Raw genomic sequence first — 21173 nt, 5'->3', positions numbered from 1 at the left:
TCTCAGCCTGCTCCGGCCAGCTGGGCACGGCTGGCAGCCCCCCACGGCCCTGGGCACAGAGCTGGGGTCCGGCTCCTCCAGCAGCCGCAGGCGTTTCAGCCCCAGGAGGCTGCTGCGCCAGGCGCTGGCCCCAGCAGCGCAGGGGTGCACGTGTGAGTGCTGCAACAGACGATGTCCCCCTATCCCCTCCCTGCTGGGCCAGGCCCCCTTCCTGGGGTGCCAGGGGGTCCCCAGTGACTGCCAGCACCTGCCCCTCGGCCGCCAAGAGCTCAAGGGAGACCAGGCTGCCACACTCACACCTAAAGGGGGCTAAAGGCATCAAATTTGGGAGAAGCTGTTCCCGTGCTTAACCCGCGTTGCTGCCTGCACAGGGAGCTGCCTAACTTTGGTCTGCACCCTGCTCCCGCCAGCACCAGGCGCTGCCTGTTCCCGAGCACAGCTGGGGCTGGCCGTGCCACCGGCCTCTCGCACGCATCCGGGGCCGCACGCCCAGCTCGGCCCCGGGAGCACCGCAGGGCAGGGACCCCACGGAGCAGAGCACGGCACAGCCCTGGCAGCCAGCGCACCCAGACTGGCCCTGGCCACGGCTCCCAGTCTGCCTCAGGGTGCTGCCCCGTCTCCCCATGGAGCACTGTTCCCGCTCCCCCACGCAACCAACGCGAGAATCACAAACCAGACAGACCGAGGCACTTTGAAACAGTCTCGTGTTTCCTACAAGCTCCAGGCGAGCTCAGTCTCCAGTCCACAGCACCTCCCCGGCCAGCTGCCCCAACCCTGCCAAGCTCCTGCCAGCCCCCGTGCTGCCCCACGGGTTGTGGGGAGCCCAGCGCAGGCCCCTGCCCCAAGACGCCAGGGTGGGCACCCTCCTGGGCAGCCATGCGAACGCAGCAGGGCAGCTGTGCCCATCCTGCCGGCTGCCCCTGCCAGCCGTGCTCTGCTCGGAGCAGTGCCTGGCCCGTGGCCTCTACGGCCAGGCAGCACCCAGCAGCCCTGCCACAGCAGTTCACTTCTGAAATCTATCTGAGAACACAGGACTAATAAATTAGAAGGCAGCAGCCTTTGCAAGTCCGGCACCTCCTGCCCAGCGCCCGCTTGCCTGCCACAGGCCCGCTGGCCCAGCCTCTCCGAGGCCGTGCTGGTGCTGCTGGGCTCAGCGGCTGCTCCCATGCTGCCCAGCCAGTCTGCTCCTCTCCCGCTCCGGGAGACGCTACCCCAGGCGGATGCGGAAAGTGGCGATTTCCATGGGGTCCAGGTGGATGTTGGTGCTGTTGGAGGCCGTGCCCAGCGGGTACATCAAGGTCAGCGAGGTGGGCTGCAGGGAGCCCAGCTCCAGCCCCTGGAACAGGCTGCCCAGGGCCAGCTAGGGAGAGAGGAGGGAGAAGAGCGGGTGTCCCAAGTGGGTGGGATGCGGTGCCGGGCAGCGCAGCCCTGTGCACGGGGCAGCCCCACACGCACGGTGCCAGCAGCCGGTCCACGAGCCCCCCACAGCACCCCGGGCACCGCGCTGACCCAGCCCAGCCCAGGCCCTGCCCTTCTTCGCTGGAGGATGCAGGGCTCACAGATGGCTCCAGATGCACTTCATGAGAAACCAACATCCTCCAGCTTTGCCTGGGCAAGGGGCACAGCGGGGGCCGCATGCTGCGCTGTGGGACTCTTGACCAGCCACCGGTTTTGGGACGCTGGTGCTGGGGGACCTGGGGGGCCCCCTCCAGCCTCCACCCCGGCTTGGCACAAGCACAGGAGTCAGGCGTGGTGCCAGGCGTGCTGGGGGCCCCAGCCTGGCTCTGACCCAGCGGTGGGCGAAGGCGGCAGCCCGGTCTTACCTTGCCCTGGCTGGTGGTGCAGTTAAACCCCAGGTTCTTGGCCTCCAGGCTGCAGTCAAAGCCTTTGCGGTGCAGGATCAGGGCTGCCTCGGCCGAGGGTAGCGAATCATCCTGCCAGGGAGACGGGAGTGTGAGGTGCGATGCTGGGGACGGCGGGTGCGAGACCCCCAGCCCTGAGAGTCCTACTGCCCCAGGGCCGTGCCCGCCCTGCTCACGGGGCGCAGCTCACCTCTGCCTGCAGCATCCGCAGGTTAAGGATGTGAAAGTCGCAGGGGAGGGTGATGGAAAGGGGCATGAATGAGCGCAGGGCTGGCGGGGCCGGCTTCTCCTGGGCCACGGGCATGACCAGGGCCTCGGCGTTCAGGTGCATGGAGGTGATGTGGCTCAGCAGGGACGGGAAGCTGATGGGGCGGCCATCCTGCACGGGCCAAAGAGCATGCAGGTCAGCGCAGCCCAGGGGAGCGGCAGGGGCTGGACAGGGCCCCCGGGGCCTCCCGCTCCTTGCAGCCTCTCCAGCAGCGCTCGGAGAACAGGCACCTGCCAGCACAGCGCACCCAGAGCTGCACCCACCCAGGCATGACCTCCTCCCCAGCGCCCAAACGGGGAGGGTGGCTGCTGGCTGGGCAGCCTGCGTGGAGCCCGCCTAGCCGATGGTCAGACTACGGGGCCTGGCTAGGCTAGTCGCTAGCAGCTAGTGCACGAGACAGGGAGAGACAGCGTGGCCAGGCCGGCCGTTACCTCTAGGCTGCCAGTCCTGGCGCCGGGGAAGCCCAAGGCTTTAAACATGGAGGCCAGTTTGGAAAAGAAGCTGGAGCTCTGAATGGGCGACATGGCGCACACATAGAGAACAGCGAGGGGACGGGACAAGAACACTGCGATGACGAGGGCAGTGTGGCTCTGCACCCCATCTGCGGGACAGACCCCAGTCCACGGTCGCACCCTCCCCACAACCCCCTGCTCCAGGCACGGCTCATCCCTGCGCAGTGCCAGCGCGACGGCCGGGGGTCCACGGGACAGCAGGGGAGGAGACCCTGCACCCAGCAGCACGCGTGGCTTTCTGCAGACGCCTCCACCCTGCTCGGTCGGTCCCGAGGCAGGGCTGGGCTCTCCAGGTGAGCGGAACCGTGCCCGACCCCGGTCCCGTGGCCTCACAGCCCACGCACCTTGTTGGCAGTGGCGCGGCGCTCCAGGAGGAGGCGAAACCGGTTGCAGGTCCGCTTGTTGTCCTTCAGCCCTTGGCCCAGGCCCCGGTTGTCATCCTGCATGAGGCGCCGGTCCAGGATCACCTCCAGCTGGCCTGCAGAGAGCGGGTCCCAGCGCCCCGGGCTTTAACACCAGCAAGCCACCCCGCACGGCGTGCATGGAAATGCTCCCACAGGACTGGGGGCAGCCGGGGAGCCCCCAGAGACAGCAGGACCAGGGCACCCTGCAGCACCCTCCTCCCCAGCATCCCCCTGCGCCCACCCTGCAGCACCCTCCTCCCCAGCATCCTCGTGCCCACCCTGCAGCACCCTCCTCCCCAGCATCCCCCTGCGCCCACCCTGCAGCACCCGCCCCCTGCGCCCACCCTACAGCACCCTCCTCCCCAGCATCCCCCTGCGCCCACCCTGCAGCACCCTCCTCCCCAGCATCCCCCTGCGCCCACCCTGCAGCACCCTCCTCCCCAGCATCCCCCTGCGCCCACCCTGCAGCACCCTCCTCCCCAGCATCCCCCTGCGCCCACCCTGCAGCACCCTCCTCCCCAGCATCCCCTGCCAGGGGCCAGCCCCAGCCCTGCGGCAGGCCCCCCCAAGGCACAAACCCACGGCTCCAGGGGGGCCGGCTCACCGCTGCTGAGGCTGGAGACCCCCAGGGCCTGGGCTGTGTGCAGCGTCAGGCGGCTCTGCGTGTCCTGGATGTAGGCCATGGTGGGCATGGGGTAGAAGTTGGCCTGCAGCGGCAGCTTCTGCTGGTACCTGCGGGGCTGGATCTGCCGAGGGACAGAGGTCAGTGGCTGGAGGTGGCTTCCGCAGTGCCTGGTGCCGGATGGCAGGCACTGTCCCCCCGTGAGCAGCTGCTGTCCCCCCCAGGCTGCCGGATACCTGGAAACCATTGAGGTCCGTGAAGAAGGCGTCGTCACTCTCGATGTCCGTGCTGAAGCGCAGGGCCAGCTCCTTGTTGATGTGGTCACGGATGTCCACCAGGCAAGACACGTCCAGGGACAGGCCCTCCACCCCTGCGGGCAGGCAGTGAGGGGCTGGGCCCCGCGGGCAGCATCGCCCCGCAACCTCCCTGGCACAGCCCCATGTTGTCTCACCTGGCACGTTGTAAAGCCGCACCACAGTCTGGACGTGCTGGTAGTAGCTGGCGACCTCTGAGAAGAGGGGTCCCTCCGTCACCCGCACTACTGGGGGGTCCTTGGGGGCATAGGGCTGTGGGGGAAAGAGGGCTGCGCTGAGGCTGCTGCCTGCAGGACTCTCAGGTGGCCGTGGGCACGGCTGCCAGCTGCCTTTCGGAGGCAGTCCCCGTACCTTGGCCTCGCCATCAGGCAGAAAGAGATAGGCTCCACTTTTGTCCTTGGAGGTCCTGGTGCCGTAGATGAGGAACTCGCTGCTCACCCTCTGCTCCTGCTCCTCCCCAGCTCGGCGGATGCTCTGTGGGGCACAGTCCAGCACAGCCGTCAGCACACCTTGCACAAGGCAGCACTGTGTCCCCCTCCCCTCCTTCACCCCCACGCCACCCCTCAGACCCCTGCACTCGCCTGCAGCAGGCCTGAGCGTCCCGAGAAGCAGGCCCGCAGGTGCTGGTTCTCCAGGCAGAAGTCATCGGAGGTGGCCGGGAAGACATGCACAGGCACGGCCTCCTGCTTGCGCACGGTCAAGTCCCGGCCGTGCAGGTACAGGCGCACGGAGGACTTCAGCGTGGCGTGGCCGTCAAAGGACTTGTGCAGCTGCAGCACACGCAGCCCCAGCGCAGGCAGGCGGGCCAGGACAGACACCTGCGGGCAGCACAGAGAGCAGGAGGGCAGCCGGCGAGTGGGGACCTGCTGGCTGTCAGCAGGGCAAAGACCCCGGCTCAGCACTTCTAGGGCCTCCGCTGAGGCGGGACGTGCATGGAGACCCAGGGGTTTGCAAGCAGTTGGAGCTTGCGTTGGGATGCGGGGACACTCGTTGCCACAGAGGAGGGCTCTCGGGGTGTCCCTGCCATGGGGGCAGTGTGTGAGGATGGGAGGCTGGCGCGCAGGGGCTGTGCAGGCCGAGGATGGGGTGGGCAGTGGCACCGGGGCACCCCATACCTGGTAGACGTCAGGCACCGTGTCGGTGGCGGAGCCCCAGTGCGGGCTGAGCTGCGAAGGCAGGGGCTGTCCCTCCTCGGAGAGCACACGCACGTGCGGGGAGTCCACCAGCACTGGCAAGACGCTCAGGCGCTCCTGCTCCAGCGGGTTGAACGCCACCAGGAACCTGCCGGTAGGGTCACACAGGGATGGCCACCCCAGCCCCACGGTGTCTCGGGTGCCCCACACCACCCACGAGCCTCGTGCGCCCAGCCAGTGCTTCACAGAGTCCCAGGAACCCCCCTCGCTGCCCCCTCCATGGCCCCAAAAGCCCTGAGAGCAGGGCAGGCAGCACCTACCGGGGCGAGGCGTCCAGTTTGACGACGGTTCTCTCCGGGAGGGAGTCCTGGTTGGGGCGCGTGTCATCCTGGGGAGAGGAGCAGTCAGAGCCAGGCTGCACCCACCACCCCTGCCAGCCGGCCCAGGGACGCGGCACAGGCAGGGACCCTTTCCCCGGGCCCCCAGCCAGCACCAAGCGGGCAGGCAGGGCTGTGCACCCGGGGGACATGGGGACAGCTGCCCCAGCATGGCCCAGCATGCTGGGGCGCGGGGAGCCGTGAGGCAGGGTGCCGCTCACTGTGCCGAGGAAGGGTGCAGCGGGGTCGTGGCGGTAGGCGTCCTTGTCCCCCAGCACGAGGTAGTGCGCAGCATTGATGATGACACGCTTGAGGTTCGTGAGAGAGTGGAGCAGCCTGAGGTACAGGCAGAGTGACCCACCTGGGACCGTCCCCCTGTCCTGCCCCAACGTCCCCCCCAACACTCCCCACATCCCCCCGGGAGATGAGCCCCATGGGACCCCCCCCACCCAACCACGCTCCCAGCCCCATGCCCACCCGCCCCCATCCAAGACAGGCCCCTCAGGGCTGCGCCCCGGCCCCCTGCACACACCGGACTCCGTAGTCAACCGCCACGGCCTCCTTGGCGGTGCCGGTGATGGCGTCGTGGTGCTGGAAGAGGCCCAGGTTGCGGCGGGCGTTGCTCAGCAGGGCGTAGTCGGAGAGCGGGTACCTGCCGTCGGCGCCAGCGCGGCGGGCGTGGGCGAGCGCCAGGCTGTACAGGATCTCTGCCCCCCTGCGCAGGGACAGGGTCACCGAGGGTCCCTGCTCCGGCACCCCAATGCTCCGGGCCAAGCAGCGCCAGGACGGAGGGCAGAGGAGGAGCGGCCAGCCCAGCCCGCCCTCGCACCAACGGTGCCCAGCCCATGCACGCTCCATGCACAGGCACACGCTGTCCTGGTGCTGGGCAAGGGTTTGGCACTGCCTGGGGCCCCCCCAGCACGGCCGGGCGCAGACCGGGGGACTGCCAGGGCTCCTGGGTGCTGCCCCGCCAACCCTTGCCTGTGCCCCCCGCACACAACCCCTGCCCCGGGCCCAGCCCAATTCCCCTCACCGGAGGTGGGCCTCCAGCACCCGGTCCAGGCTCTTGTAGAAAGGCCGGGAGGTGTAGTAGCCTGTCCAGTAGTGATCCTCCCGGTCCGCGTAGGAGAAGAAATCCCCACTCAGCACCGGGAACCCGGGTGGCTTCATTCCCGGCACAATGCCCACCTTCTTGTACAGAGCGTCAAAGTAGTCGGAGAGCGTCCCAAATTGCGCCTGCGGGATGGCACGCGCAGCCCTGAGCACAACGGGGAACCGCTGTGGCTCCCGCGGCCGGAGGCTCCCACCGCCCCTCCCGGCACTGCCCACCCTCCGACCAGGCTCTGCACGTGGCCTCCCCACAACCTCCGTGTGCGGGGCCCTGCTCCCCCCGGCCCCCGGTGCTGCCCCGGACCTCCCTGCACGTACCTGGACATGGAGGCTGGGCCGGGAGTTGAGGAAGTCAAAGATGCGCTGGTAGTTGAGGAACTGGGCGTCCCACTCCTGCGGCTTGTCGTAGCGGAAATCGTCTCCCAGGGGCACCAGCAGCACCTTGCTGCGGTACAGCTTGGACTTCTTGCGGTACTGGTCCAGCAGCAGCTGGGCTCTGCCGTGGGGGGCCAGGGCATGAGGCTGGCTCCCAGGCAGGGCCATGGGGCTCAGAGCCACTTGCCCCTGCCCCTGCAGCACTCACCGCTCCGCCACGTTGGCATCAGTGATGGCTCGGGGGGGCACCTTCCACGGGCAGTTGATTCGGCCACCCGGCAGGCGCTTGAAGTCGAACTGGCAGCAGATCTTGGGGTCTGGCCCACAGGTGTGGGGCACGTCATAGCTGTAGAAGGGCATCATGTGGCAGAAGATGTCGGTGCTGGCGTCCAGGTCTGTGGGAGCAAGGACAGATGAGCACCAGCAATGGCTCTCCCTTGCCTATCCCCAAGCAGGGGTGCCCACGGGCACCTGGGCGTGGGGACAGCTGCTGGGGCAGAGCAGACCTGGCACACGAGTGGGCTTGGAGCCCAGAGAGCACAGCAGCCTTCCCCGGAGCACCGGGAACAGGGGGCAGTCACCCTGCGGCTGTCCCGCAAGGCAAAACTGCTGCAGGGCAGAGCCATCGCCTCCCGGCACTCACGCACAGCTGCTCGGTAGCTGTTCCCTGCTGCCACCCGCCCCGGCAGGGCCCCCTCTGTGGTCTCCTCCCCGGCAGCCCCTCACCCCATGTCTGTCTCCACATGAACTCCAGGTTCTGCGTGGCAGCGAAGTGCTTCTTGATGGCGTAGTGCACACGCTGGATGAGCATGGCCGTCAGGTTGGAGCGCTTCAGCAGGTAGGGCATGGTGGAGCTGTGCCCAAAGGGGTCGACAGCCCAGCCCGATCGGGGCGTCACGCCTGGGGGCACAGACACCCGTCAGCCCCGCGCTGGGCCCGGCAGCACCTCCCATGAGCAGGCTCCTGCCAGGGATTGGGGGTACCCACTGGCACATCAAGCAGACCCCCAGCCAGCACCCTGCCCCTCCTGCCCAGCATCCCACCCAGTTCTCACCGATGTTCTTCTCCAGCCACTGGTGCCCCTCGATCAGCTGGTCGATCATGGCAAAGTAGTGGGAATTGGCCTCATCAGGCATCACCCAGCCACCCGTCACCATCTCCAGCTGCCCATTGCCAACTAGCCTGCAAGGGGGACGCAGGAGATGCGATTGGCTCCGGGCAGAGCCCAGCGGCGAGCCGCGTGCCCACAGCAGAGCCTCGACCCCATCTTGAAGCCACCTGGGTCCCACCCGCAGCCTCCGCAACCACCGGCTGCTGCGCAGTGCCCACGCTGTCCCCACACGCAGCCCTGGACAGACATCGCTCTGCAGCACCACGCTGGCCGAGGCCCCAGCCAGAGCCCGTCCCCACACAGGCGAACACCTTCCACTGTGCCCTGCAGCCCGTGTTCCCTCCGTCCTCCACCCACAGCCCTCCCAGGGCAGGGGGCTGACAAGGGGGCCCTCTCCCACCACACAGTCCTGCTCTCCAGCTCTCCCACCCCCTGAGGGTGCCCTGGGCCACTGGCACCACTCAGCCTCTGCAGCAGTGCTCAGGGTTACAGCAACGAGAGGGAGCTTCCCAGCCCCACAAGCACAGGGAGCAGCGCACGGCGAGACCTGCCTCCCCCAGCCCCTCAGAGCCCTGCTGCAGAGACCCGAGTGCTGGCAGCACCCTGGCTCTCACCACACACCACTGTGGTTTTGACATCTGGCAGCACTGAGAGGTTGCTGGCAGTGCCAGGGCACCCCACGGCGAGCAGCGCAGAGCCCACAGACGCTGCACTGCAGCCAGGGCAGCCGCCGTCTCCCCAGGGCCCTTCCCTCATGCACCCCATGCTCACAGCCGGCGCGCCTCCCGCAGCGCCCTGCCTCTGGGCAGGGACCGTGCTGGGCACCGGAGCCAGGCAGGCAACCCTACCTCCGCACCGCAGCCCGCTTCTGGGCGCTGATGTTGTCCCACCACTTGGAAAAGAAGGAGATCTCGGACCAGATGAAGCGCCGGCGCGGGTCCTCCTGCATCTTCAGCACCATGCTGTTGAGGATGTGCTGCGTCTGGTCGTAGTAGTACTTGTCGAAGGTCTTGATCCAGCCTGCCAGCACACGTGGGGGGTCACTGCGTGCGGCCCAGCCCTTCCCCGCCAGCAGTGCGGGGCGGCAGGGGCTGGGCTAGCCCTTCCCTTCCCTTCCCCTGCCCTTCCCCGCCTTCGCCCACTGCTCACCCGGGTCGTTGTGGGAGTGCGGCACCACAAACACCTGCAGTGGCTCAGTGTCCCACTCATTGGGCTCATAGGTGATATCAAAGCCCTGCTTCCACACGCCACCATCCTGGTTGTCAAAGGGCAGCAGGGAGTACACAGCCAGCATCTGCCGGGTGGGAAACGGGGCTCAGGGCGGACACTGGACTGAGAGACCCCCAACAGAACAGGGCCAGGACCCCAGGGACGCCCTGGTACGGACCCTTCGCGCCAGCAGAGGTGGGCTCTGAGCCGCTGGGCCGAGACGCTGGCCCCTCACCTGCAGGTCTGGGCTCTGGCCCTTGCCCCCCAGGGCGAACTGGCAGTCCTGTGGGGAGACGGAGAGGAAGCTCGGGCGACTCTCGGGGGGCAGCACCCAGGAGCCATTGGGCGTGTGGTGCGGCAACGCTGGCGGCCCCTCCGCGTGGGCTGTCAGCTCCAGCACCGAGTCCTTGATGTGGCTGATGATCTCGTGGTTCTCCTCCAGCAGCTGCTCCAGCTGCTCAATGCGGTTCTGCAGCACCGAGATCTGACTCTGGGGGCACAGATGCCACCGTGAGAGCCTCTGGTGCCCTTTGCCGGGCAGGTCCCGTCCCCCACTGACACCAGCAGGGAACAAGCCCCGGCCCAGGCAACCGAATGGCCTCAGGCTGTGCCGGCTGGCTCCCACTAGCCCTGGCCCTCTCGCCCGTCCCCACAGCCCCGCCACTCACCCTGGGGAAGTTGCCCCCGCTCTGGTGACGCGCGGGGTCGTGCTGCACCCGGTCCAGCATCAAGTAGAGGGAGAAGACAGCCACGCAGAAGATGGCAGCTCCACACACTGTCACCTGCTTCTTCAGCTTCATCCCGGAGGGCCGCAGGGACAGACCTGCGCCGGGGCAGAGCGGCACCGCTGCCCCTGACAGCCCCGGGGCCGAGAACGGGATGGGCGCCGGGGCAGGACGGGGCACCGGGAGGGACGGGACGGGACGGGACGGAGCCTCCTGCCCTCGCCGGGGGCTGAGCCTCGCCGGGGGACCCGGGGCCGGGCAGCCCAGCCCGGTGCTCCCGTGCCCTGCCCTTGCCTACCTGCCCAACCTGCCGCCCCTCACCGCCACCCCCCCTCCTCCTCCTCGGCCCCGCCGCGTCCTACATCGCTTAATCCGGCGCTGGGTATTTATAGCCCGGGCTGGAGCGGCGCCGGCGGGAGCACGGGCCCCGGGGCGCGGGGCCGGGGCCGGGGCCGGGGCCGGGGCCGGGGCCGGGGCCGGAGCCGGAGCCGGAGCCGGAGCCGGAGCAGGCCGCGGCGGCCCCGCCGAGCCGGGCAAGCCCGGGGCCTCTGGCCGCGGCCCGGCGCGGGGAGGGGAGGGGAGGGGAGCGGGCAGGGCCGAAGCCGGGGCCGGGGAGGGCCGAAGCCGGCGAGGGCCGGGCCGGGGACGGCTCCGGGGGCGCGGCCGCTCCGCTCTTACCCTGGGCGGCTCCGCGGCCCGGCCCGGCTCCTCACATCGCCCGCCCCGGGCCCGCCGGCTGCCGCGGCCGGGATGGGCCAGGCCCCGCCCGCCGCCCCGCCCCGGGCCCGGGCCCGGCCCCGCCGCCCGCCCCGCCGAAGGCGGCTCCGCCGGGCAGCGCAGCGGGGCGGCCGCGGGGGCGGCACCGACCCGGCCGGGACCCCCGAGCTCCCGGGGCCGAGCTGGCCCCGCCGCAGCGCCGGGGGCTGACCCGGCCAGGACCCCCATAGCCCCGGGGAGAGGCCCGGACATCCCCTCATAGCCATAGCCCCGGGGGCTGACCCGGCCGGGACCCCCACAGCCCCGGGGAGAGGCCCGGACATCCCCCCATAGCACCAGGGACACACCTGGACATCCCCCCCATAGCCCCGGGGGCTGACCCGGCCAGGACCCCCATAGCCCCGGGGACACACCTGGACATCCCCAGGGACACACCTGGCCATCCCCCCATAGCCCTGGGGCAGGCTTGGCCATCCCCCCATAGCTCCGGGGGGACACCTGGACATCCCCCCATAGCCACAGCCCCGGGGGGACACCTGGACATCCCCCCCCATAGCCTCGGGGCAAGCTTGGCCATCCCCCCATAGCCCCAGGGATACACCTGGACATCCCCCCATAGCCATAGCCCCGGGGGCTGACCCGGCCGGGACCCCCATAGCCCCGGGGACACACCTGGACATCCCCCCCCATAGCCCCAGGGCAGGCTTGGCCATCCCCCCATAGCTCCGGGGGGACACCTGGACATCCCCCCATAGCCACAGCCCCAGGGGAACACCTGGACATCCCCCCCCCCATAGCCCCTGGGCCGGGTCGAGGTGCCAGTGTGCAATCCCGGTGTGCCATCCTGCCATCCCGGTGCACCCTGCCCCGGGTGCAGCGTGGGCGCGTGGCCATGCTGGCTCCCGTGGGGTCTGTGCCCCCCCCGTACCCCTCGCAGATGCGGTGCTGCAGAGCTTGTTTCTTTATTGCGCAGGATCAAGCTCGGCAGGTGCCGTGGGTGCCGTGTCCCCAGGGTGTGCAGGAGCCCCCTGCCCTGGGCTGGGGAGGGGGCACAGCCACGTCCAGCCGCCCCACAGCACCCACTTCCCAGGCAGGCCCTGCCTGAGGGACGGATGCTGCCGGCGGGATGGGTCCGGGGCACACGGTGCTGTCCTGAGTGGGGCTGGCGGGGTGCTGCCCTCAGCCCGGCACTCCCCCTCACCGGTGCCTCTTGCGGATGCTGATGAGTTCCTGGTGGATGGTGCTGAAGCTGGGCCGCTTGCGGGGGTCGTACTCCCAGCACCGCTGCATCAGCCGGTACACCTCCTCGGGGCACTGCTCAGGGGGGTCCAGCCGCACGCCTGGGGGGCGGCAGGGATGGGGACGTGGCAGCCCAGGCCCCTCGCCCCACACGGCCCCGTCCATGGGCATGGCTCCACGGCCCACTGGTAGTGCTGGTCCCACAACCCCGCAGTGGCCCTCGAGAGCCAGACCCCAGCCATGTCCCTTACCCTGCTCCACCGCCTCTCGCGTCTGCTGGTTGCTGAGATTGGGGTAGGGGACAGCGCCCAGGCTGAAGGCTTCCCACAGCAGGATCCCGAAGCTCCAGACATCGCTCTCGGAGCTGTATCGGCCTGGGCACATGGGGCGGGATGGATGCTGGTGGCTGGGGACACCCATGGCACCGCTGCCCTGGCTGTGCCCGCGCTCACGAGGGCTGGGGTGCCCCGGCTCTCCCTGCCTCCCTCCCCAGGACCAGGCGCATGGGAGCAGGACGGTGTGCCCTGGACTCCTAGGTCCCATCTGTCCCATGGGGCTGCCAAGCCATGCCTGGCTCCATCCCGTACCATAATTGAGTGCTTCGGGGGCGGTCCACTTGACGGGGATCTGCTTCATCCCTGCCGTGGAAGCGTAGATGCCACCCTCCTCCTCCCGCGACATCCCGAAGTCACTGATCTTCAGGGTGTTCTTCTCCGTCACCAGGCAGTTGCGAGCGGCCAGGTCCCTGGGACAGCCCAGAGCCGTCAGCCGCACGCCCGGCCATCCCCAGGGACCTCTGCCTGGCACGGGACGAGGGGCAGAAGGGCTGCAGGTTCACCCTGCCCTGCCCAGCACACACACGCCGCCGCAGCCCACCTGTGGATGCAGTGCTTGCTCTCCAGGTACTCCATACCGGCGGCAGCGTTCTCCGTCATCTTGATCAGCTCCTTCGCCCGCAGGTAGGGCCCCTCGCTGCGCAGGAAGCTCAGGAAGTCCCCCCCTGCACCCAGGATTGTGGAGCTGGCGGGCAGCTACCCCGGCACGCCGTGGCGAGCTTGCACACGCACGGACGGGCTGCCCCGGCAGCGTGGGGGCTGCAGGATGGGGCCGCTCACCCTGCACAAGCTCCATGACGATGTAAATGGGATGCTTCTGGGTGCAGACGCCGATGAGCCGGACGATATTCGGGTGGTTGTACTGCTTGAGGATCCTGCGGGGACAAGGACAGGCACCGTGAGCACGTGGGCAGCCCGGCTACCCTGGGCACCGGCCACCTCCGTGCCATCCCCAGGACACTCTACCCAGCTGGCCCGGGGACACAGCCCTCAGCACAAGGATGCTGCAGTTCCAGCGGGGTTTGAACAGCCCCAACTCCTGAGGATGGACAGACAAGCTGGGACAAGGGGGACAGACAGGCTGGGACAAGGGGGACAGCCGCACAGACCTGGCTTCCTGCAGGAACTTGGCCTTCTGCTCAGGCGGGAGGGTTTCCCGGCAGGATTTCACAGCCACGGGGGTGTTGTCAGCACGCAGGCGGCCGCTGAACACCTCTCCAAAGTTACCCTGCCAAAAGACATGGGTGCACCAGCCCAGCTTGCCACCGCATGGCCTGCGGCAACCCCTGCCCTCCTGCAGACCCCGTGGGGACAGCCCTGCCCTCCCACAGACCCTGTGAGACAGCCCTGCCCTCCCACAGACCCCACGCAGGCAGGAACCAGAGCACCCTGACTCACCCGGCCGATGCACTCCCCCAGCAGCACGTCCTCATGGTTGAGCACCCATTTGTCCTGCAGTGAGCGGACACGGAAGGCAGTGAGCCGTCCCCCAGCCCACTCCAGGCCCACATCCCCCCCTGCCCCTGCAGCTCCCTCTCACGCAGCCCCACGTCTGGCTGGAGAAGCGTGCCTGGGGCTCCCAGCCCAGCCGCGGGCAGGAGAAGGGGCCGGGCAGGGCGGCCCCATGCGCAGGGGACTCGTCCCCCTCCCCACTGCCTGCTGTCACCTTGGGCACGGCCCTGGACAGGATGATCCCGCTCTTCCGGGTGATGGGCTGCCGGCTCTGCAGGAGGTGCTCAATGAGCAGTGGGATGGTGGGGAAGCCTTCCCCCTCCAGCCGGTACATGTTCTGCCAGGAGGAGAGGCTGAGGGGTTATGCCTGCACGCACGCACGGGTGCGCTCACGAGGGCTGGAGTGCACGGGTGTGCGCGCATGGATGAGTGTGCACGCGTACACACACACGGCGCAGGACATGCATGCACATTGGGCACAGCAAGCACACGTGAGTGGGAGTTCACACGCACAATGCAGGGCTCGCGCCCTGCACTCCATGCTTGGCCTGTGTGAGGACGGGTGCACGCGACTCGTACCGCACACACACATCCCGCGCACTCGCACCGGGGGCCCCATGCCTGCAGAGCCACGGCCCGTGCCGTCTCTCCCCGCCTGTGGTCACTCACGTCGGCAGCCTGGATGATGAAGTGCCGGGGCTGCCCATCCCACAGCACGCTGAGCACATACTCCTGCTTGCCCTGGCTCTCCCGCACCAGGAAGTCCCCGCTGCAGCTCAGCAGCTCCTGCACCTCTGAGCGTGGGATGGCCCCGTGGTACCAGACCTGCTGGCACAGCGGCTTCTGGACCTCTGGGATCAGGGGCACGGGGGGCGGCAGCTGGATGGAGACAGGGATGAGCACAGCCATGGGCAGCAGCGGTGCCTGGAAGCTGTGCCCAGGGCAGGGTGCAGTAGATGGGGGGGGGCAAAGGCTGGAGGGGCTGGAGCATGGAGGGGAGGGGGCTGTGGGGCTGGAGAGGAGAGGGCAGGGGGTGCCGAGGGGCCGGGAGGCTCGGCAAGGCAGCCAGGCAGGAGGGCAGGGTGGCTGGAGGTGCCCAGGAACTCACCAAGTACTTGGGGCTGAAGATGCCCGAGATGTGGTTCTTGAGGGTCTCCAGCACGGTGGCCCCGCTCCGCTCCTGCTCCTGGGGGGAGGCGTGAGCTGTGCGCTGGGCAGGGGGCAATCCGAGCCCGGCATGCCCCAGCTCTGCGGCTCCCGGGGTTCGGTGGGGCAGGACTCACTACGGAGGAGACCGACTGCTGGTCCTCCTGCAGAGGCAGGGCGGGCAGGGGCTCCCCGGTGCCCAGCTGCTCCAGCTTCCCAGCCAGCAGGTCCCGCTGCGCCCGCAGCTTGGCCTGGGTGCAGAGGCAGCCCTCGAGCTGCTGCTGCACCTCCTGCAGCCCCTGCCGCTTGCCCAGCAAGTGCACCCTGGGAACGGGACAGGGCGGTCAGCCCCTGCTGCCCTCGGCCCCTCGCCCCCCGCCCACCACACCTCACCGCTCCCCGGGGCTCCGGCCCTGCTCCTCGCCCCAGATCTCCGCCTGCAGCTCCCGCACCCCGCTGCTCCTTGCTGCTCACAGCCTCCATGGCAGCCGCCAGCTCCTCCTCGACCGATGTCAGGCTGCAAGAGACGCAGATGCTGGATGGTGCTGAGCTGCGCAGCCAGCAGCAGCAGCCCCTGCCCACCGCCCAGCCCCACTCACGAGTGCTGGACGCTCTCGACGGTCAGTTCGTTCAGCTGCAGCTCCCCCGGCGCCAGGCTCTCCGTCTCCTCCAGCAAGCTCTCGTCAAAGGACACAGCTGGTGGCACCTCGGAGCCATACCTGCAGGTACCCAGAGTGGCTCTGCCTCCCACCTGCTCCGTGCCCAGCTGCTGGCACCCGCAATCGGCAGGGCTGTGCCCAGCCAAGGGGCTGCAGCCACGCGGGGCTGTACCTGTGGCTCTGGACAAAGCCATCGTACTCGGTGGCCGGGTCGATGGCCTTGATGGCACTGGCGATTCCCTGGTGCACGGCCAGCACGTCCTCCTGCACCAGGCTGCTGATGCTGCAGTACTCCCCGAGGATCTCCTTCCTGCGGGGACGTGGGTGCTGGGGGCTGCTGGGCTCCTGTGCCCCCAGCCCAGGGCCCCTGCGGCCAGGCACCACCACCCCTGCCCCAGCCCTGCCACCCTGCCTGGTCCCCGCATCCCGCTGGCTCGTGCCCTCAGTCCCCGCATCTCGCGTGGTGCTGCGGGGCGTCACTGTGACGGCTGCAGGCGATGGGGTAGGGAAGGTGCACGTGGCTGGTGGGACTCTGGCAGGAGGAGGGAGCGCCGCCGGTTCTCAGGGGCCATGGGGGTGCCCAGGGACAGGCAGCGGGGCGCAGGGTGGGCAGCGGGACACAGGGCAGCCAGGGCTCTTACAGGACAAGGACCATCTCCTGCTGCAGGCTGTAGAGGGACTGGTAGAGAGTGGGCAGCGCCCGCTGGTAGTGGTGGTAGTGGTGGAGTGTGGCTGCCTGCACGGCCAGCACGTACTGGTTGTGCAGGGCGTAGAGCTTCCAGAGGCTGCGCACGTACTTCTCCTTCGCCTTGTCTCGCTCCTTGTCTGGGGGGAGAGGCCGTGGAAAACACCCACCGCCGCTGTGCCGCCAGTCCCAGCGCCGCAGCACGTTCCCCCGAGCAGCCAGCGAGGGGCACGGGCACCCAGCGGGGCTGGGGCAGGGGCTGGGGGGGTGATGGGGCTGGGGAAGGGGTCTGGGGGCAGGCGGGGGGCCGGGACTGGGGCCCAGGGCATTCACACCACACCTCCTCGTGCATAGGGAAGCTCCCAACCCAGAGCAGCGCATCCCAAGGCCCACAGCCCACAGGACATTTGCCCGGCTCCCCGGGGGCCAGGCTGGGCTCTCCCCGTGCTGCCAGCTCTGGAGCACAGGGCACAGGGAGCTCCAGCCATCCCTGACCTCCTGGGGGCTGGGGCGAGCTGGGAGGGGACACAGCAGGATGGGGACAGGGACGGGGACGGGCTGGCAGACACCTTTGATGGCCTCCTGGTACTTGCGCTTGGCCTGGGCACTGTCACGCACCAGGCTGCGGTACTGCGCCTTCAGCTTCTCCATCTCCTGCTGCGTGGTCTGGGGAGGGAGATGCCGTCAGGGGAGCGGGACTGGGCCAGGACCCCTGCTCCCTCCACCGGGACCCTCGTACCCGGGTGTACTCCTGGCTGAGCTGCTGCCACTGCTCGCTGAAGGACTTGCGGAGCTGCTGCTTGTCGCGGATGAGCAGGCTCAGCTTGGCCAGCGGCCCCGCTGCCAGCTCCTCTGCGTGACGCTGCAGGATCTGGCTCAGCAACTCCGTCTGGCTCGCCAGCACCCACCAGGACTACGGGGACGGGGCGTCAGGCATGGTGCGGGGATGGCCACCCTCCGGCACTGCACCGCACCCTGCGGGGCACGCTCCTGCGCCGGGGCATCCCTACCTCCCCAATCTGGCTGCTGTGGTTGCTGGTGCGGAGCTGCCCGGGGCCCTCCTGCTTCTCCAGCTGGGAGAACATGTGGTGCAGCATCCCCGCATACTCCCGGTCGCTCTTGGCACGCTGCGACATCCACTTCTTCATCAGCTCCAGAAGGCGCAGCTCACTGTCCTGCAGCTGCAGCAGCGCGCTGTGCCCCTGCGGGCACCACAGCTCTGGCCCGAAGCCCATGGCACTGCCGTCCTGGGCAGGAGGAAGCTGCAGAGCAGCGGGAGAGCCTGAGGCACAGCTGCCGCCCCGCATCCCACACGATCTGCCTTGCAAAGCGCGTTCAAAGCAGGCAGGAGGGCTCAGCGTGCCCCAAGCCCTGCAGCAACTGGGGCCCGTGGGGACAGTGCTGGGGAGGAGGAAGTATGGGGTCAAAACCAGCAGCGTCACCTCTGCCGTGCACGTGGGGCTGCTCCCCGGGGGCGGCACAGCCGTGCCCCCCCTGGCCGGGGCATTGGCCCCACGCAGTCTGGCAGCTCCGGCCCTGTCCTGCCCGTCAGCGCAGTCACCTCCGTGGCCGCAGCAGGGGCAGCCCGGAACGCTGGGATGGGGGAGCTCCCGGGGGCCAGGGCACGGCTGGGGGGCTGGCAAGAGGGGGACAGGGCGCCAAGCCCCGGAGAAAGGTGCCAAGCCTGGACGTGTCCCAGTACCCGGGACTCCAGCACTGCCGTTGGGAGCTGAACTGGTCCCAGCTGTGGTCCCAGGGTGCCCTGTTCCGCGGCAAGGGCGCAGCAGGAGCAGGAGGGTGCTGGGACGTGTCTCTGTGCAGGGCAGGATGTCCCCTGGCACAGCCCTCGACCCCGCAGAGGACCAAGGCTGGGACCCCCCCCCCAGCCCCGCAAAGGGGTCCCCTGTCCCTGCCAGCGCCCCGCTGGGGCTCGGCCCCTCCAACCTGCGTGTGCCGTGAGGTCCCCGCTGTCGGGCTGGCGCTGGCGTCCTCCCAGGGCTGGGGCTGGCGCAGTCTGGACCTGGTGCAGCTCCGGCTCCTGGAGAGGAACAGGAAACCCGGTGCTGACCATACAGCCATTGCGAGATTTCCTGCCCTTCCTCCCCTCCCTGCCAGTCCCTGCACCCCGGGGCCGACGCCGGCACGCAGCTCCGCCGCAGCTGGGCAGCCCCCAGCCCCGCCGCCCCTCTCCCGGCTGCCTCGCACCAGGGCCTGGCACCGGCATGATCCGGCTCTGCCGGAGCCCAGGGCTCTTCCTCGCCCCGGCGGTGGTCCCCTGCCCCTGGGGAGCCTGAGCTCAGCCCTGGCCCCGCAGGGAGAGCCCGAGGCACAGCTGCCGCCCCGCATCCCACACGATCTGCCTTGCAAAGCGCGTTCAAAGCAGGCAGGAGGGCTCAGCGTGCCCCAAGCTCCGTGGCAGCTGGGGCCCGCGGGGACAGTGCTGGGGAGGAGGAAGAAGTATGGGGTCAAAACCAGCAGCGTCACCTCTGCCGTGCACGCGGGGCTGCTCCCCGAGGGCGGCACAGCCGTGCCCCCCTCCCTGGCCGGGGCATTGGCCCCACGCGGGGCATTTGCCCCAGCAAAGCCCCTTCAGCCGTGCCTGGTCCCGCCTGTCCCAGCCCCTTCCCCATGCCCCTGCTTCCCCAAGAGGCTGCAGGGACTGGGGGGGTACCCAGGGGGGTCCCCAGGGCTCTGTGCAGCCCCGCTGAAGGGGGGCCATCCCCGAGCCTGGTCCTCGTCACCACGAAAGGCCACAGGACAGAGCAGCCAGCGCATGGGCACCCATGGAGCTGTGCCCCAGCCCTCGGTGCCAGCCTGCGCCCACACGGCCAGGACCCCGCTCCCCGCCGCAGCCCCAGGCGCTCCCCCCCGTCAACATGTTTCACTGGTGCCGTGGTGCCTCAGCCCCGGCAGCTGCATCGCAGGGGCAGCCTCCAGCACCTCCAGCCAGCACCACCGCACGTGTCCCCGTCGCTGGCACAGCCCAGCCTGGCTCGGCTCGGCCCGGCCGTCTCCTGGGTGGTTTGTGCTGAGCCCCACTCCATGCCTGGCAGGGAGGCTCTGGCCCCAGAAGGGCGTCACGGTCATCTGCAGGACACAGTCAAGCTGATTCCACTTTTGGAGGAAGTTGGGGGGAAAAAGCGTGTCAGATGGGAGTTTTGGTGACTTGCCTTCCCACGGCTGAGCAATGCCCAGGTGGTCATGCCAAGGAGCAGCACAATGGCACAGCACGGCACGGCACGGCATGGCCAGGGGCTGCCCCGGTGCCCCGGGCACAGACACCAACCAGGGCACCAGCAAGCGCGGGAGGTTTCTGTGCTGGGCGACACAAATCCCCACCCAGAGTCACCGTGCCCCCCAGGGTGAGAGGAGCCCAGTTAATGCCCCATTTGCCGCCTGCTCAGTTGAGCAGTTCAAGAGCTGCCATGTGCTGCCAGGGTCCCCAGTCACCCACCAGCCGGTCACCCTGTAACTGGTCCCCACAGAGCCCTGCCTGCCACGGGGGGGGCTCTGCTTTCCCTGTGCCCCATTCAGCCTCCCGGAGCACTCAGCGCTGCTCATGCTCCCTGGCACCACCCGTGCCAGGCTCCCTGGAAACAGTCATTTGCACCACACGTTCGAGGGGGAGAGCAGCTCCGCTAGCACCAACGCTGCAGCTGGCCCGACCTGCAGCAGATGCCAGCCTGCCTCCAGCCCCCTCTGCCCTGCACTTGGAGCCTGCCCAGGAACAGTTTTATTTTCTGCCTGAGGTGCGGGTCCTACCGGCAGCATCCACTGCCCCGCTAGCTCCAGAGACTCTCGCAGCGTTGTCACAAGTTTAGCAAGTGTTTTGCAAGCCGGGCTGAGGGGTTGCTGCTCCCCACCCCCAGCATCCCTCCAGCATCCCCTGGCACCTCCCAAGCAGCGCAGGCCCCCTCCCCGCCTGCACCATGGACACCAGGCACCGCTGGTGGGTGGCATCCGAGCCTGGGGGCTGGGGGCCCGCCCCCCCTGCGGTGCCAGGCCAGTCAGGACTGTGCTGCAAGGCTCTGGGTGCAACAGCGAGTGCAGAAGCTCTTTCCCTGGAAGCCCCAACTGCTGCCTGCGGCAGGAAGGTTGCTGCTGGTCACACCACAGCTCTCCCAGTTTCACATCCTCTGTCCGCCTTCCCGCAGCCTGCAGAGCACGGTGGGGCTGCAACCCCTGCCTGCTCCCCGGTGGGAGTCGTCGCTGCAGCACCCGATGGCCACAGCCTGCCCGTGGCTCCCAGCTGCCCCCGGCCCACAGCTGCCAGCGCCGGCCCATGCAACCCTCAGCTGAGGGGCGGCAGGGGCCTGTGCCCGGCCTGGCCCCGTGAGAAATGGAACAGCTGGCTGAGAAGCACCTGCAGTTGCTTGCACATGGTGGGGAGCTCGCTCCAGACCGCAGGAAGCCGCTGTGGCCACGGGTGCAGCAAGGCCAAAGGGCTCTGCAGAGAGGAGCTGCCTCTGCGAGCACATGAAGCCCCAACAGACCCTCCTGGGGGGCCAGGACCCTGCGGGGTGGTCAGTGGGGCTGGGGTCAGCTCTGCCTGGGGCTTGGCGACGGTGTGAGGGGGTCCCGGGTCTGGCCCGGCCGTCCCTGCCCCAGGGCTGCCCTGCAGGCATCGTGCTCTGGCTGCAGGGTGGTGCTGGACACGGGGGCTGCAGCGTGCGAGCTCAGCTCGCCCCCAGGCTCTGGTGGAGGGGCTCAGCCCATGCACTGTGAGAAACGGGTGCAAGTTCCCACCCCCCCACACCCACCACAGCCGTTTTCCAAATCAGCTCCCCGCTCTGCGGGTTCTCAGTAAGCAGCCGCTTGCCATTGCTCAGGTGAGGGGGCCGGTCCCTGTGTGGGTGCCGAGCCCCCACCGCGTCCCCAAATAGCAGCCTGTGGCCAGCACCGGCTCCTGCCTGCAGCC

General features: G+C 69.1%; 2 protein-coding genes across 3 annotated transcripts; both read right to left on the bottom strand.

The window, feature by feature from the left end:
• Nucleotides 1-1155: 1155 nt before the first annotated feature.
• MAN2A2 (mannosidase alpha class 2A member 2) lies at nucleotides 1156-10097 on the bottom strand. 2 transcript variants are annotated; one of them, XM_075713656.1, is made up of 23 exons: nucleotides 9966-10097; nucleotides 9533-9787; nucleotides 9238-9382; nucleotides 8937-9108; nucleotides 8032-8159; nucleotides 7704-7877; nucleotides 7186-7372; nucleotides 6921-7098; nucleotides 6526-6728; nucleotides 6025-6207; nucleotides 5714-5828; nucleotides 5436-5503; nucleotides 5098-5263; nucleotides 4564-4800; nucleotides 4334-4456; nucleotides 4120-4234; nucleotides 3905-4038; nucleotides 3651-3792; nucleotides 2983-3120; nucleotides 2562-2563; nucleotides 2053-2241; nucleotides 1824-1934; nucleotides 1156-1360 (listed from the first exon to the last, which is right to left on the bottom strand). In XM_075713656.1, exons 1-23 carry the CDS (start codon nucleotides 10095-10097, stop codon nucleotides 1208-1210), a joined length of 3450 nt encoding a protein of 1149 aa, XP_075569771.1. In that variant the 3' UTR covers nucleotides 1156-1207. The 2 variants fall into 2 exon arrangements, with proteins under 2 accessions (XP_075569771.1, XP_075569770.1); XM_075713655.1 differs by having other exon boundaries at nucleotides 2556-2639; nucleotides 2987-3120.
• Nucleotides 10098-11930: 1833 nt separating this feature from the next.
• On the bottom strand, nucleotides 11931-18326 carry FES (FES proto-oncogene, tyrosine kinase). The gene is given in 20 exon segments (XM_075713851.1): nucleotides 11931-12079; nucleotides 12230-12352; nucleotides 12566-12723; nucleotides 12855-12978; nucleotides 13094-13188; nucleotides 13423-13541; nucleotides 13712-13765; nucleotides 13980-14102; nucleotides 14435-14644; nucleotides 14874-14951; nucleotides 15049-15235; nucleotides 15305-15363; nucleotides 15365-15428; nucleotides 15511-15630; nucleotides 15743-15880; nucleotides 16212-16395; nucleotides 16825-16921; nucleotides 16995-17168; nucleotides 17266-17430; nucleotides 18204-18326. Coding segments are annotated over 20 exon segments (2538 nt in total). The 3' UTR covers nucleotides 11931-11936.
• Nucleotides 18327-21173: the final 2847 nt, after the last annotated feature.

This window comes from Pelecanus crispus, chromosome 7 (genome assembly GCF_030463565.1).
Source record: "Pelecanus crispus isolate bPelCri1 chromosome 7, bPelCri1.pri, whole genome shotgun sequence".
In the NCBI taxonomy this organism is placed as follows: domain Eukaryota; kingdom Metazoa; phylum Chordata; class Aves; order Pelecaniformes; family Pelecanidae; genus Pelecanus; species Pelecanus crispus.
Note: the sequence above shows the minus strand (reverse complement) of the source record. Positions and strands in the feature narration are given on the sequence as shown.

Coding starts and splice junctions, on each gene's coding strand:
- MAN2A2 (XM_075713655.1), bottom strand. CDS start 10,097: ATGAAGCTGAAGAAGCAGGTGACAGTGTGTGGAGCTGCCATCTTCTGC. Junction 7,099..7,185: donor GATGCCAACGTGGCGGAGCG/GTGAGTGCTGCA, acceptor CCCCCACGGCAG/AGCCCAGCTGCTGCTGGACC. Junction 6,729..6,920: donor GGCCCAGCCTCCATGTCCAG/GTACGTGCAGGG, acceptor GCCATCCCGCAG/GCGCAATTTGGGACGCTCTC.